Raw genomic sequence first — 14,481 nt, forward strand, 5'->3', positions numbered from 1 at the left:
CTCTTATATTTTTAATTACAAAAACGCCATTTTGCTCAATTTTTATAACATCATGTTTGTAATTTAAGAATGTATCTTAGTCTGTTCCGCTTTCTGTTTCCTTAGTTATCTGCTTTATCAGTTTTTCTGCTGATGGTATTTCTGTTTTCTGCTGCTTGTTCTCGTCATGTTCTTGGCAATCCATGGATTTCTGTTAATATTTAGGACAGAGTGATGGGGTAGCTGGTGTGGCTTTTCCCTCTTACTGTGTGAACAGGCTTGTTTTCTCTAATTATGAATTCTCACTGGATGCTCTTCGCAGGGTGGTCAGGGCATGCCGTGTGACATGCTGGTTGCACAGCTCCCTCCAACCACCTCTCACTTTTTTAATAGTAAGACTCCTTGACAGTGTTGTCTGGGTTTGCTATCTTCAATTTCTCTTCTCCTGTTTTTCTTCAGCCACTTCAGTTAGAGTTGCATGTGCCGACATGCTCCCAGTGACTTCCATTTTGCCAATTAATTCTGACTTGGTTTTACTTGGCCTCTTGGCTGCATGACCACGCCTTCTTCTTGAAATACTGTCTTCATTCAGCTTTCAGGACATTGTTCTCTAGGTTCTTCTCCTGCTTTGCTGTGGCTGATCTTCCTCACTATCATTTGCTGATTTCTCCCCATCTTCTTGACCTCTAAAGAGGAATGTCCCTGTCCTTGAGACTCTCTTTCTCTGTCTGCCCTCATTCTAAGGGATCTTGTTATCTAGAGGTTTAAATTCTAGATAGAATTTGGCAAACTTTTTCTGTGAAGGGCTAGATTTTTAATTTTATATGTGTTTTTTTTAGGTGTTTGGGTTTTGTGAGCCACATGGTCTTTGTTGCAGCTACTCCACTCTGCTGATGCAGTGTGGAAGCAGCCATAGACAGCACGTAACTAAATGGGCACGACTGTGTTCCAGGAACCTTTACTTATAAAAAAGCAAAGAGAGGACCGGGTTTGGCCCGGAGCCTTAGTTTGCCGACCCCTGTATTGGATGATGGCCTCTAAATTTATATTTCTAATCTGAACCGTTCCTCAAATCCAGACTCTCATGTCAGTTGCCTATTAGATCTTCATGTGGAGGCCTGGTAGGCCTCTCAGAATTAATGTGCTCAAAACTGAACTCCTGATTTTCTGCCCAGACCTGTTCCACTTACAATCTTTATCATTTCAGTAAATGGCAACTTCATTCTCCCATTTGCCTAGTTCAAAAAAACCCCTGTGACTTCTTTTTCTTACTACCCATATCCAGTTGAGCAAATACAGCTTGTTCTACTTTCAAAGTAGCCCCAGAGTCCAGTCACTTCCCACCACCCTGGTCCAAGCCACCTTTGTATTTTGTCTGGAGCACTGCAGTCATCTCTTCACTTGTCTCCTTCAGTCACCACTGCTCGGCCCCTTCCTTGACTTCAGCGTACTCTGCACGCAGCAGCCACAGGTTCTCTGAGAACCTCAGTAAAATCATATTCTCCTCAGCTGAAAAGCCAGCAGTGAGCCCTCATTCACGTAAAGTGAATATCAAGTCCTCACAGTGGCCAAGAGGCCCTCACGTCTGCTTCTCCATTAACTCTGATCTTATGTGCTTGGTCTCCACTTCTCCAGTCTTATTAACCTGCCAAGCCTGCTCCCTCCTTGGGCCTTTTCACTTACCTGTTTCTTCTGCTTGGGATAGCCTCATGGTCTGCTGTCATTTCCTTCAAGTTTGGCTGAAATCCTTATCTTTGAGGCTTATTACAGTGTTTTCTGACACCAAATATTTGTCATTTCCTACACTAGCTCACCAGTTTTGATATTGACTACCCAGAGTTATCATCAGACTTCACAGGTTTACAGGCTCAGTTCTCATTTCAGATGCCAGCCACTAGTCCGAGGGGCCACATGCACTTCTTCTGCCTGATCAGCTATAAATTTGAGGGTTCCCACAATCCTCTCCTCAGGTGTGATAATTTTTAAAGTGACTCATAGAACTCAGGAAATCACTTTACTTACATTTACTGGTTTATTATAAAGGATACAGCTCAGAAACAAAAAAATGGAAGAGACGCATGAGGCAAGGTATGGGGAGACAGGTGGGTATCTGGGTGTGCCACCCCCTCAGCATATAACTGTGTTCACCAACCCCTCTCATTTGGGGGTTTTTATAGTATTTGATTATTTAGGCATTGATTAAATCATTGGCCATTGATTGAACCCACAGGAGAAAGGGTGCTGAAAGTTCTAAACCTGTAATCACCTGGTTGGTTTTCTGGCAACCAGTCTCCATTCTAAAGCCACCTAGGGCCTACAGCCACTGTGAGTCATTTCATTAACACACCAAAGACTGAGTTCCAAGGGTTTTAGGTATAAGAACTGGAGACAACGACCAAATGTTTGTATTATAGTATATGCACCTGTCCTGACCTTCTCTGTGTAAAATGACAACTCTTCCCCATCCCTCCAAAACTGTTCTTGCCATTATCCTGAGTTCTTCCGTAGCACTATTCACCATCTGATATACTGTGTATTTTCTCATTTCTATGTTTATTTTCTCTTTGTCCATTAGAACATAAGCTCCTTGAGGGCAGGGACTGTGTGTGTCTTGTTCACTGGTGTGTAAAACTGCCCAGAACTGAGACTGGCATAGTAGCTGCCCAGTAAGCAAATACATGCTTGGCAGGCTTAGCTAAGCAAAAAAGAGGAAGGTGTTTTCCTGGGGTGCTGACACCTGGCTAGAAGTTGTAGCTTTACCCAGACATTTGATCTGTTTGTGTAGAGATATGGAGGTGTGCTGCCTGGGGGCAGAGGGTACATGTTTTCTAAGCTGTTAGTACACTTGTCCTGTGTACACTTTGTCTACCTGTTGGCTCTTCTCTGCCCACGGCTCCCTCCCATCTCTGCTGTTGTGGTTGACTGAGCCCAGAGACTCTGGGGTTATGTCAGTCCTAGGACATCTCCCCAGGACCTTTCCTGCCTGTCAGCCTGCCTCTGTTTGTTGTCTGTTTTCCAGAATATTAACATTTCTCATATTTCCCATTCTCTTCACTCTTCAGTATTTTTTTGGTACATCTGTGTGTTTATTCTAGTGGGGGCAAAGCAGCTGGAATTGGCAAAAAGCCAATTTAGATTTAGTCCCGTATATACTTAGAGTGAGGAAAACATGGTGGAATGAATGACCTCTATAAAAATACTTGAGAAAATGGTAAAAGTGAGAACAGCATTTGTGTTTATGATGACAGATGTTAGTCACTGGGAAAGTTTTTCATGACAAATGCCCCATGCCCTTGCCAACAGAGGTACATGAAGACAGCACTTTGCTTATTTAGCCTGCTGTAGACTGTGACTTTTTCTCCATTAGGGATTCGCAGCAGCTCTTGCTGAAGCCGTCTCCTCCATAGACCTACCGGTGGCAGTTATCAATCTGAAAGAATATGATCCAGACGATCATCTCCTAGAAGAGGTTGGTAATTGTCTTATTTTTGCTTCAGTCAAAACTCAGATTTAATGGACTCCCTGTGTTCTGGGATAGATAGAGTCTTCAGAATAAAGTGAATCTTCATGCTGAGGGAGTTCAGTTGGCTGAGTTTCCAGTGTCAATCAAAGGCATTGGAGGGTGGTTTGGTACACCGACTCTGAAGCACTGTGCAGCCTCTGTCTCATGTAAGACTCTCCTGGGCTGGGGGTAATGTGGGAAAACTTGGGTGGTTTGAGGGTCCCTCTGCCCTCTGGCTTCAGACCTCGTAATCTAGGAGGGTTGTTACTGATGTCAATTACTGTGCTTGTGAAGCCTATATGCCTACTGGAAGGTGAGGAGCCCCATGGGGAGCAGAAGGAGTATGGGTTTTGGAGTTAGAGAAATCCCTTGCTAGTTGTGTGACGACCTTTCTGTATTATTTAATATCTCTGCGAGTTGATTTTTCACCTGAGAAGTGCCCCTCTCTCTCCTCTAGCCCTACCCCACTTAGGGAAGCTTGCCTTACAGTAGTGCTTCTTGAAGTGTGGTTCTTGAATGAGCCATATCAGTGTTGCCTGGGGACTTGTTAGAAATGCAGACTCTCAGGTCCTAGCCCAGCCCTACTGAACCAAAGTCTGGACGTGGGACTGCAGGTGATTCTGAAGCAGCTTAGAGCATGGGCAGACCAACTTCTTCCGGAAAGAGCCAGATAGTATCTGCAGCTTTGTGGGCCATGCAGCTACAGTTCTGCCTTTGAAGCTACAGTTCTGTGTTTGAGGCACCAAACAGCTGTAGACAATATGTAAATGAGTGAGTGTGGCTGTGCTCCAATAAAACTTTATTGACAAAACCAGGTGGTAAGGTGGATTGGGCCTGTAAGTGTAGTTTGCCAGCCCCTCCTTGGTGGATAAACTTCTAGCTATAACTGTCTGTTTTTCTCCCACAGGAAAACACTGGAGTGCAAGTGAATGAGCTTGAATCTGCTCTAAATTATTTGTGAAAAATTGTTAGCAAACTTTGACACTTAATAATTATTAGGTTGGTGCAAAAGTAATGGCGGTTTTGGACCTTGATTTTTAAATAATTATAACTAGGATCAAACACATCTTTATTAATCAAAGTAGGAACAATTACAATCATCACATTTTTGCCAATGAGAAGTAAACGTGTTTATTCCTATAGCGTAAAAATCCATGCTTCGGGATTTGATCAACTCTTGAAAAGCATTTTCTGCATCCCTCTGGTTGTGGAAGTGTTTTCCCTGCAAAAAGTTGTTCAGATGCTTGAAGAAGTGGTAGTCGGTTGGCGAGAGATCAGGTGAATATGGTGGATGAGGCAAAACTTCGTAGCCCAATTCGTTCAACTTTTGAAGCGTGGATTGTGCGATGTGCGGTCGGGTGCTGTTGTGGAGAAGAATTGGGCCCTTTCTGTTGACCAATGCCGGTGGCAGGCGTTGCAGTTTTCGATGCATCTCATTGATTTGCTGAGCGTACTTCTCAGATGTAATGGTGTCACTGGGATTCATAAAGCTATAGTGGATCAGACTGGCAGCAGACCACCAAACAGTGACCATAACCTTTTTTTTTTTGGTGCAAGTGTGGCTTTGGGAAGTGCTTTGGAGCTTCTCCTAGGTCCAACCACTGAGCTGGTGTCACCGGTTGTCGTATACAATCCACCTTTTGTCACACGTCACAGTCCAATTGAGAAATGGTTCGTTGTTGTGTAGTATAAGAGAAGACAACACTTCAAAATGATGATTTTTTTGATTTGTGGTTAGCTCATGAGGCACCACCCACTTATCAAGCTTTTTCACCTTTCAAATTTGCTTCAAATGCCGAACGACTGTAGATATTGAGTTCTTTGGCAACTTCTTGTGTAGTTGTAAGAGGATCAGCTTCGTTGATTGCTCTCAATTGATCGTTGTCAGCTACCGATGGCAGGCCACTATGCTCCTCATCTTCAAGGCTCTCATCTCCTTTGCAAAACTTCTTGAACCCCACTGCACTGCACGTTCGTTAGCAGTTCCTGGGACAAATGTGTTGTTGATGTTGTGAGTTGTCTCTGCTGCTTTATGACCCATTTTGAACTCGAATAAGAAAATCGCTCGGACTGGCTGAGTGGCTCGTTCGTTAACAGTTGGCTTGGGAGTGCAAGCTGTGAGCAGCAGGGCCACCGGTTCAGATCCCACATGGGCCAGTGATGCTGCGCCCTCTACAGCTAAGATGGTGAAAAGCAGCTTCACCTGGAGCTGGGCTGCTGTGAGTCGCTGGTGATGGTGTAGGCTGCAGTGGGGCTGCAGTAGGCTGCCATAAGTTAACCTGAGTGGCTAGCAGCCAGTGTGAGCTGCTGTGAGCCACCGTGGGCAGCCATTCAATGGCGGGTCACCGATCTGCCTCAGCTGGGAAGAGCGCAATGATCACAATACCAACATGGGCTAGTGAAGCTATGTACTCCACAACTAGACTAAAGAACAAAAGGATGGCAACTTATCTGTTCCCCTTCCCGGGTTCCCCAATGCTGTTCCCTCCCCCAAATTCCCAATAAAATCTTTAAAAAACAAACAAAAAAAGAAAATCGCTCAAATTTGCTTTTTGTCTAACATCATTTCCATAGTCTAAAATACGTATAAAATAAACAGCAAGTAATAAGTCATTAGCAAAAAAACATAAAGCAAGAAATGCACATTAAAATGATGTATAAAATAACTACATTTATTTAAGAATGTATTCCAATATCAAAGGCAAATTTCAATAATGAAATAAACCGCAATTATGTTTGCATCAACCTAATAGTAAAGGATCACTTACAATTTACCTCATGACTTGGAACTGTTAAGATACATTCAAGCAGATGAAATACTGTGACTAGCAGGACTGAAAATGTACTTTGTTTCCCTATGTAGATGATGGTGCCAAGTTGTTACTTTACGTTTAAAAAGTTTTATTGCTTTAATATTTCAGGTAATTTTTTAAGAAAGCGGTCTTTCTGTACTTTTTCCTGACTAATTTGCATTTTGTTTCCAGTATGACAAACTGCAGATGGTAGGAATTTATAGTCTGAGAAATGGAATGGAGTGTATGGTGAAGGGCACCAGGAGGTATATTGGCAAGGGATTGGGTTCTCTCCCCTGAGCAAGGTGTCCTTGCTGTGTTTTGAAATAATTATCTCCTTGCTTAGGTTACTAGTAAAAATGTTTGTGCCTTCCTGATTGCCACATATACTGATGGTCGACCAACTGAGAGTGCAGAGTGGTTCTGCAAGTGGTTAGAGGAAGCATCCAATGATTTTCGATTTGGCAAAACTTACCTGAAGGGTATGAGATATGCGGTGTTTGGTCTGGGAAATTCTGCCTACGCGAGCCACTTCAACAAGGTAGGTACAAGGTCTATGTTTAAATTGTAGGGATAAATTCTCTTAAAAAATTAACACATATACACGTATGTATGTGTATGTGAAGTAATCCACAAACTTTGGTACTTAATAAACTTATTGTTTAATTTTTATAGCTGGGAGTTGCTACACATATCCCAGCTTGATGTGTAGTAAGCTTTCAGTGAAGTTTTATTGAATAAAATGAATGAATATGCTTCCTGTTATCTAGTGTCTGAAGGGCCTGGATTCATGGGCCTCGAGTCCAGCCAGCCACCTGTCCCCAGGCAGGACCTGGTGGATGGAAGATCACAGATTCTTTGAACTTTCTTAACTGCCTGTCCTGTTGTTGAGTAACGTTTACTACCCAAGCTAACTCTTATTTATTTATTTTTTAAAAAATCATGTTTATTACTCTCATTAAAAGTTACTAATATAATATAGCATGGTTTTATACTGTGAATGATACTTTATTTCTTCACATGGTTATAAAGTCTGAGTGACTAGCTCACAATCCAAGGCAGTTTTATTTTATTTTATGTTATTTTCTTTTTTTTAAAAAAGATTTTATTGGGGAATTGGGGAAGGGAACAGTGTTGGGGAATTGGGGAAGGGGAACATTGTGTTTTTCCAGGACCCATCAGCTCCAAGTCAAGTTGCTGTCCTTCAGTCTTAGTTGTGGAGGGCTCAAACTGAGCTCCAAGTCCAGTCACCGCTCTCAATCTAGTTGCGGGGGCGGGGCAGGAATTGAACTGGCAACCTTGTTAAGAGCACGCTCTCACCAGCTGAGCTGCTGCTCAGCTCAAGGTGCAGTGTTCAATCTTAGTTGCAGGGGGCGCCACCCACCATCCCATGCAGGAGTCGAACTGGAAATATTTTTTAAGAGCATGCACTCTCACCAGCTGAGTCATCCTGCCACCTGTTGGCAGCTCAGTGGCAGCTCGCCTTGGTTGCAGCTCACTGGCCCATGTGGGAATCAAACCGGCAACCTTGTTCGGAGCACGCGTTCTAACCAACTGAGCTAACTGGCCTCCCCTTTAATCCATTTTGAATTTATTCTTGTATATGGCGTAAGAAGGTGGCCCAGCTTTATTTTTTTGCATGTGTCTGTCTAGTTTTCCCAGCACCATTTATTAAATAGACTGTCTGTACCCCAATGTAAATTCTTGCTTCCTTTGTCATAGATTAAATGACCATATAGGCATGGATTTATTTCTGGACTTCGTATTCTGTTCCATTGATCTATGTGTCTGTTTTTATGTCAATACCATTCTGTTTTGATTACAGTAGCCTTGTAGTATGATGTCAGGTAGTGTGATAACTCCCTACTTTGTTCTTATTTCTCAAGGTTGTCATGGGATATTTTAGGGTTCCATATAAATTTTAAGGTTATATGTTCTAGTTCTGTGAAAAATGTCATTGGTAATTTGATAGGGTTGAATCTGTATATTGCTTTAGTAGTATGGACATTAATTTTTCCTATGCATGAGCATGGTATATGTTTCCATTTATTTGTATCTTCTTTAATTTCTCTCTTCAATGTATTTTTTTTTTAAATTTTTAAATTTTATTTTACTTTTTATTTATTTATTTTTTTTAGCTGAGCCATCCTGCCACCTGTTGGCAGCTCAGCGGCAGCTCAGCTTGGGCCGGACTTGAACCGCTGTTGCTCAGAGTTCAAACTTTTGAGCGAGCTCTTAACCAACTGAGCCACTCAGCTGGCTCTCTCTTCAATGTCTTATAGAATATTGAGTACAGGTCTTTTACTTAAATTTATTTCTCAGTATTTTATTATTTTTGATGCCATTGTAATGGGTTGTTTTCTTAATTTCTCTTTTTGATAGTTTGTTATTGGTGTATGAAAATGCAATGGATTTCTGAATATTAATTTAGTATCCTGCCACTTAACTCAATTTATTTATTAGTTCTAATAGTTTTTTTGTGGACGCTTTAGGGTTCTCTGTATATAGTATCATGTCATCTGGAAATAATGACAGTTTTACTTCTTTTCTACTTGGATGCCTTTTATGAGGTCTGACAATTAAGTTCGCAAACTTGTTGGCAGTAATGTTTCTAACCTTGTTTTGATTGGGTTATTCATTATGAATTTGTACCAGTTGGACAAACAGTTAACCATGTTTACTATTTGGAAGTGCTGAAAAGGCTGTGTGAAAAAGTTAGACGACCTGAACTTTTTGCCAACAATTCATGGCTCTTGCATTGCAACAATGCACCAGCTCACACGACACTATCTGTGAGGGAATTTTAAGCCACTAACAAATAACTGTATTGGAACACCCTACATACTCACCTGATCTGGCCCCCAATGACTTCTTTCTTTACCTGAAGATATAGGAAATATTTAAAGTAAGACGTTTGGATGACATTCAAGACATCGAGGATAATGTGACGACAGCTCTGATGGCCATTCCAGAAAGAGTTCCAAAATTGCTTTGAAGGATGGACTAGGTGCTGGGGTGTGTGCATAGCTTCCCAAGGGGAGTACTTCGAAGGTGACTGTGGTGATATTCAGCAATGAAGAATGTAGCACTTTTTCTAAGATTAGTTCGTGAACTTAATTGTTCAACCTTGTATTTCTTTTTCTTGTCTGATTGCTGTGGCTAGGACTTCCAGTACTATTGGGTTGTCGGAAAAGTCATGATGCATTTTTGCAACGAGAAACAGACTTCTCCGACAACTCAATATATTGAGTAGGTGTGGTGATAATGAATTCCTTTAGCTTTTTTTGTGAAAGTGGGCTTCCTTGTCATGTTCCTGATCTTAAGGGGAATGCTTTTAGGTTTCCCCATTGAATATAGTATTAGCTGTAGATTTTTCATACATGGCCTTTACTATGTTCAGATATGTTCCCTCTATTCCCACTTTGCTGAGAGTTTTCATCATAAGTGGATGCTGGATTGTGAAATGCTTTTTCTGCATCTATTAATATGACCATATGATTTTTGTTTTTTATTTTGATTATGTGGTGTATCACGTACATTGAGTTGTGGATGTTGAAGCAACCTTGCATACCAGGAGTGAATCCCACTTGATCGTGGTGTATAATCTTTTTAATGCATTGCTGAATTCTGTGTGCTAATATTTTGTTAAAGAGTTTTGCATGTATGTTCATTAGGGATATCGGCCTATAGATTTCTTTGTTTTGTAATGTCTTTGTCTGATTTTGGAATCAGGGTAATTTTGGCCTCATAAAATGAGTTTGGGAGACTTTCCTTCTTTTGAATTTTTGGGACTAGTTTGAGGAGAATGGGTGTTAATTCTTTTATGAATGTTTGGTAAAATTCACTTGTGAAGCTATCTGCTCCAGGTGTTTTGTTTGTTGGGAGCTTGTTGATTACTGAGTTGATTTTGTTGGTAGTAATTGGTCTGCTCAGATTTTGTGTTTCTTCTTGATTCAGCCTTGGAAGATTGTATGCATCTAGGAATTTATACATTTTTTTCAGATTATCTCATTTGTTGGTGTATAGTTGCTCATAATATTTTCTTAAATTTTTTGTATTTCTCGGGTGTCAGTCTTTACTTATTCTCTGTCATTCCTGGTTTTATTTATTTGGTTCCTTTCTTTTTTTTCTTCATGATTTTGGTTAAATGCTTGTCAATTTTGTTCATATTTTCAAAAACCAGCGCTTGGTTTCATTGATCTTTTGTATTGTTTTTTAGTTTCTCTTTTGTTTATTTCTGCTGTGATCTTTATTATTTCCTTCCTTGTACTCATTTTGCACTTTGTTTGCTGTTGTTTTTGCAGTTCACCTAGGTTAGACTTTTTATTTGAGATTTGTTGTTTCTTAAGGTAGGCCTGCATTGCTATGAATTTCCCTCTTAGAAATACTTTTGCTGTTGCATAGATTTTGCATCATTGTGTTATCATTTTTGTTAATCTCAAGGTATCTTTTGATTTCTTCCTCGATCTCATTGTTGACCCATTCATTATTTAGGAGCGTGTTATTTATCCTCCATGTGTTTGTGTGATTTTCAGTTTTTTTCTTGTAATTGATTTCTAGTTTCCTAGCACTTTGGTCAGGGAAGATGCTTGATATGATTTCAGTCTTTTTAAATTTATTGAGACTTGTTTTGTGGCCCGAAATGTGGTCTATCTTGGAAATGTTCCATGTGCACTTGAAAAGAATGTATATTCTAGTGCTTTGAGATGAAATGCTTTAAAATTATCATTTATATCCATCTCGACTAGTGTGTCATTTAAGGTCACTGTTTCTGTGTTGAGTTTTCTGTCTGGAGGATCTGTTCATTGGTGTCAGTGGGGTGTTGAAGTCCCCTACTATGATTGTTTTACTGTTGATCTCTGCCTTTATATCAATATTCCTTTTATATATTTAGGTGCTCCTATGTTGGGTGCATAGGCGTTTAGTAGGATTATGTCCTCATGTTGGCTTGATCCTTTTAATTTTATGTAATGTCCTTCTTTGTCTTATTGTAGTCTTTGTTTTAACATCTGTTTTGTCTGATACAAATATTGCTACCCCAGCTGTTTTCTCATTTCCATTTGCATGAAATATCTTTTTCCATCCCTTTACTTTCAGTCTGTGTGTGTCTTTTGATCTGAGGTGGGTCTCTTGTACAGAGCATATGCATGGGTTTTGTTTTCTTATCTATTCAGCTACCCTATGTCTTTTATTGGAGCATTTAATCTATTTACACTTAAAGTGATTATTGATAGGTACGTAATTATTCCCATTTTATTATTTATATTTTGGTATTTGATTGTTTTCTCCTTTCTTTTTGCTTAAAGAAGTTTTTTTTAACATTTCTTGTAATTCTGGCTTGGTGATAATGAATTCTTTTAGCTTTTTTTTGTCTGGGAAGTTCTTTATCTCTTTCATTTTTAAATGATAGCCTTGCTGGGTAGAGTAGTCTTGGTTGTAGGTCCTTGTTTTCATCACTTTGAAAATTTCCTGTCACTTCCTTCTGTACTGAAAAGCTTCTGTTGAGAAATCTGCTGGTAGTCTTATAGGAGCTTCCTTGTGCGTAACTAGTTGTCTTTCTTTTGCTGCTTTTTAGGTTCTCTTGTTGTGTCGAATGAACCTTTGACATTTTAATTATGATGTGTCTGATGTGGGCCTCTTTGGGTTCATCCTGTTTGGGACTCGCTGCGCTTTTTTGGCTTGTATGTCTATTGCTTTCACCAGGTTAGAGAAGTTGTTAGTCATTGTTTCTTCATTTAGGTTCTCAATCTCTTGCTCCCTTTCTTCTCTTTCTGGTACCTCTATGATGCGAATGTTTTTATGCTTGATGTTGCCCCACAGGTTCCTTAAACTATTGGGTTGTCGGAAAAGTCATGACGTATTTTTTCTATGTTTTTTGTTGCAAAAATACGTCATGACTTTTCCAACAACCCAATATCTTTTTTTCTGTTCTGATTGGGTATTTTCTGCTACCTTGTCTTCTAAATTGCTGATTCAGTCCTCTGCTTCCTCTAATCTGTTGATTCCTTCTAGTGTATTCTTTATTTCAGTTATTGTATTCTTTATTTCTAACTGGTTCTTTTTTTATGGTTTCTACATCGTTCTTTATGCTTGCTGTCTCTTGTTGAAGTTCTCACTAAGTTCCTTAATTATTCTTATAACCAGTGTTCTAAACTCTGTCTCTGGCACGTTGGTTGCTTCCATTTTATTTAGTTCTGTTTCTGGAGGTGTCTCCTGTTCTTGTATTTGGGACATGTTACTTTGTTTCCTCCCTGTGCTTCCTTCTGTGTATTAGGTAGATGTCCTGTGTCTCTCAGTCTTTCGCCTTATGTAGTGTATGTCCTGTGTGGTTCAATGGCACAGTAACCCTAATCCTTTGTGTGTGTGTTCTAAGTTTCCCTTGACTATGTTGTGTGTATTCTCCTGTTGTAGTTTAGCCTTGATTGTTTTTGGCACATCAGTGGGTGGAATTGACTACCAGGCTGGCTGACTGTGATGATTAGCTACGCCCATAGTGTATGAGCTGCTGTGTCGGGGCTGACCCCACAGAGGAGGCTTCACCCATGTGGCTTCTTGTGCCTGTTGAGATCCCTTTGGGTGTGCTGCTTGTGGAACTAATAGGGCAGTGCTCTGGTGTGGTCTGAAGCTGGCCTCTGGGTGTGTTGTTTCTGGTATCTCTTGGGAGGGGATCCTGTGCAGGGTAATTTCAGCCTTGCCTGTTACAGGCCTAGGGCTACTTGGTAGGAGCTACAAAGCTATATTTGGTTGGCTTCTGCCTGTGCTGGACCTGGAGGCCTGTGAGGGTGGCCTCTCTGTTAACCAAATCCAGCTGCCACCAGTATGGGGCCTGAGGCAGCTTAGCAAAAGGCTCAGGGCTCCCTAGGCCTATTGCCACCTGCTGGCTGCCTGGAAGGCTCAGCCGTTGAAAGAGGCTCCTTAGGTGCAGGGCCAGGCTGGCTGACCCAGTGTTGAGAGTACCCCTGGTGATGCAGCACGAGGTGGGCGGGGTTCCAGGGCGTCATGAGACATGGCTGGTGGTTTTTACAAAGTTAATGCAGATTCAGTTTTTGCATCAACACCCGGCCTGTGACCACTTTGCAAGGCGACCTTAGTACCCTGCAGCCAGCTGCCACTTACCTGGGGCTTGCACATGCCTGTAAGCTGCCCCAAAGAGACTGCGGAGCAGGTTTTGGGTCACTGCCCCCCACCAAAAGCCTTCTGGGCAGCCACACTCTGTCTGCTGCTGTTAAATGCTTCCACGGCTTGGGAGGCAGGGCTAGCCACCCAGGCGCTGACAGTGTCCCTGGAAATGCAGCTCTCTGTGGGCTGGCTGGTTCCAGGGAGCTACAGGGTGTGAGTGGTGGTTTTTACAGTTAATACAGTTTCGGTTCTTGCACTGGTGCCAGCCCCATGATCACTTTGCAAAAATGTCCTGAGGACACCGAGGCTAGCCACTGCTCACCTCAGGCCTGCAGATCCCCGAGAGCTGCCCCAGAGTGGCTACAGTGCATGTTTTAGGTCACTGCCTACCACCAAAATTTCTTCAGGCTGGCCATTCACTGCTGTAAAAGGCTTCCGCCGCTCAATAGCTGAGAGTGCCCCGGGTGATGCAGTGCTAGCTGTGTGGGATGAGGACCCATGGCGTCACCAAGGTGGTGCACGTATGTGGATTTTACCAGACCAATGCGGTCTCAGATTTGGCCCTTTGGGGGAGGGTTCGACATAGAAAATATGGCACCCTCTTGTAGGTTACATGTGAGTTAGGATCCCATAGGATATCACAAGGATAATGGCTCCTATCCCTCCAGTCCTTGCCCCAAAGAAATGCAACTCAGTCTTTCCCCGTATGTCTGTGGTGCCTCTTGAGTTGCTGCCGCTTCACCAGAGACCAGATCAGTGTTTGCAAGCTAGTGAGTCCGTGTGCAGATCCTTTAAGAGGATGTCTGGGTTTCCAGCCACCTTTTGTCTCACCGGGATGGACAGACAGTGTCCTCGCTGATTTTCACTGCCAGATGTTGTGGGGGACTCTTATTCCTGGCACAGGATCTCTTGGGCTTGGGATCCCAGCATGGGGCTGAGGGGCCCCTCACTCTTCCGGGGCCACCTCTACCACCGAGGTGTCCCTCCCAGTGTTCAACCACTACCTGTGGGTTTGGGGTCAGCCCGTTTTGCATCTCTGCCCCTCCTCTAAAGTCTCAATGTGGCCTCTTCTTTATGTCCTTAGTTATT

At 42.0% G+C, this 14,481-nt stretch overlaps 1 protein-coding gene across 3 annotated transcripts in view; it reads left to right on the forward strand.

Moving 5' to 3' along the window:
• The window catches only part of LOC109393965 (S-adenosyl-L-methionine-dependent tRNA 4-demethylwyosine synthase-like), a 225,135-nt gene that overhangs the window by 7,907 nt on the left and 202,747 nt on the right, over window positions 1-14,481 (forward strand). For 2 of the 3 annotated variants that reach the window (XM_019663723.1, XM_019663724.1), the window contains exons 4-5: window positions 3,347-3,448; window positions 6,620-6,814. In XM_019663723.1, coding sequence (XP_019519268.1) covers window positions 3,347-3,448; window positions 6,620-6,814 — 297 coding nt within the window. The remainder of the gene's footprint in view (window positions 1-3,346; window positions 3,449-6,619; window positions 6,815-14,481) is intronic. The other variant, XM_019663725.1, reaches the window with a different exon arrangement.

The sequence above is a fragment of the Hipposideros armiger genome, unplaced genomic scaffold (assembly GCF_001890085.2).
Source record: "Hipposideros armiger isolate ML-2016 unplaced genomic scaffold, ASM189008v1 scaffold_400, whole genome shotgun sequence".
NCBI classification, from domain to species: Eukaryota; Metazoa; Chordata; class Mammalia; order Chiroptera; family Hipposideridae; genus Hipposideros; species Hipposideros armiger.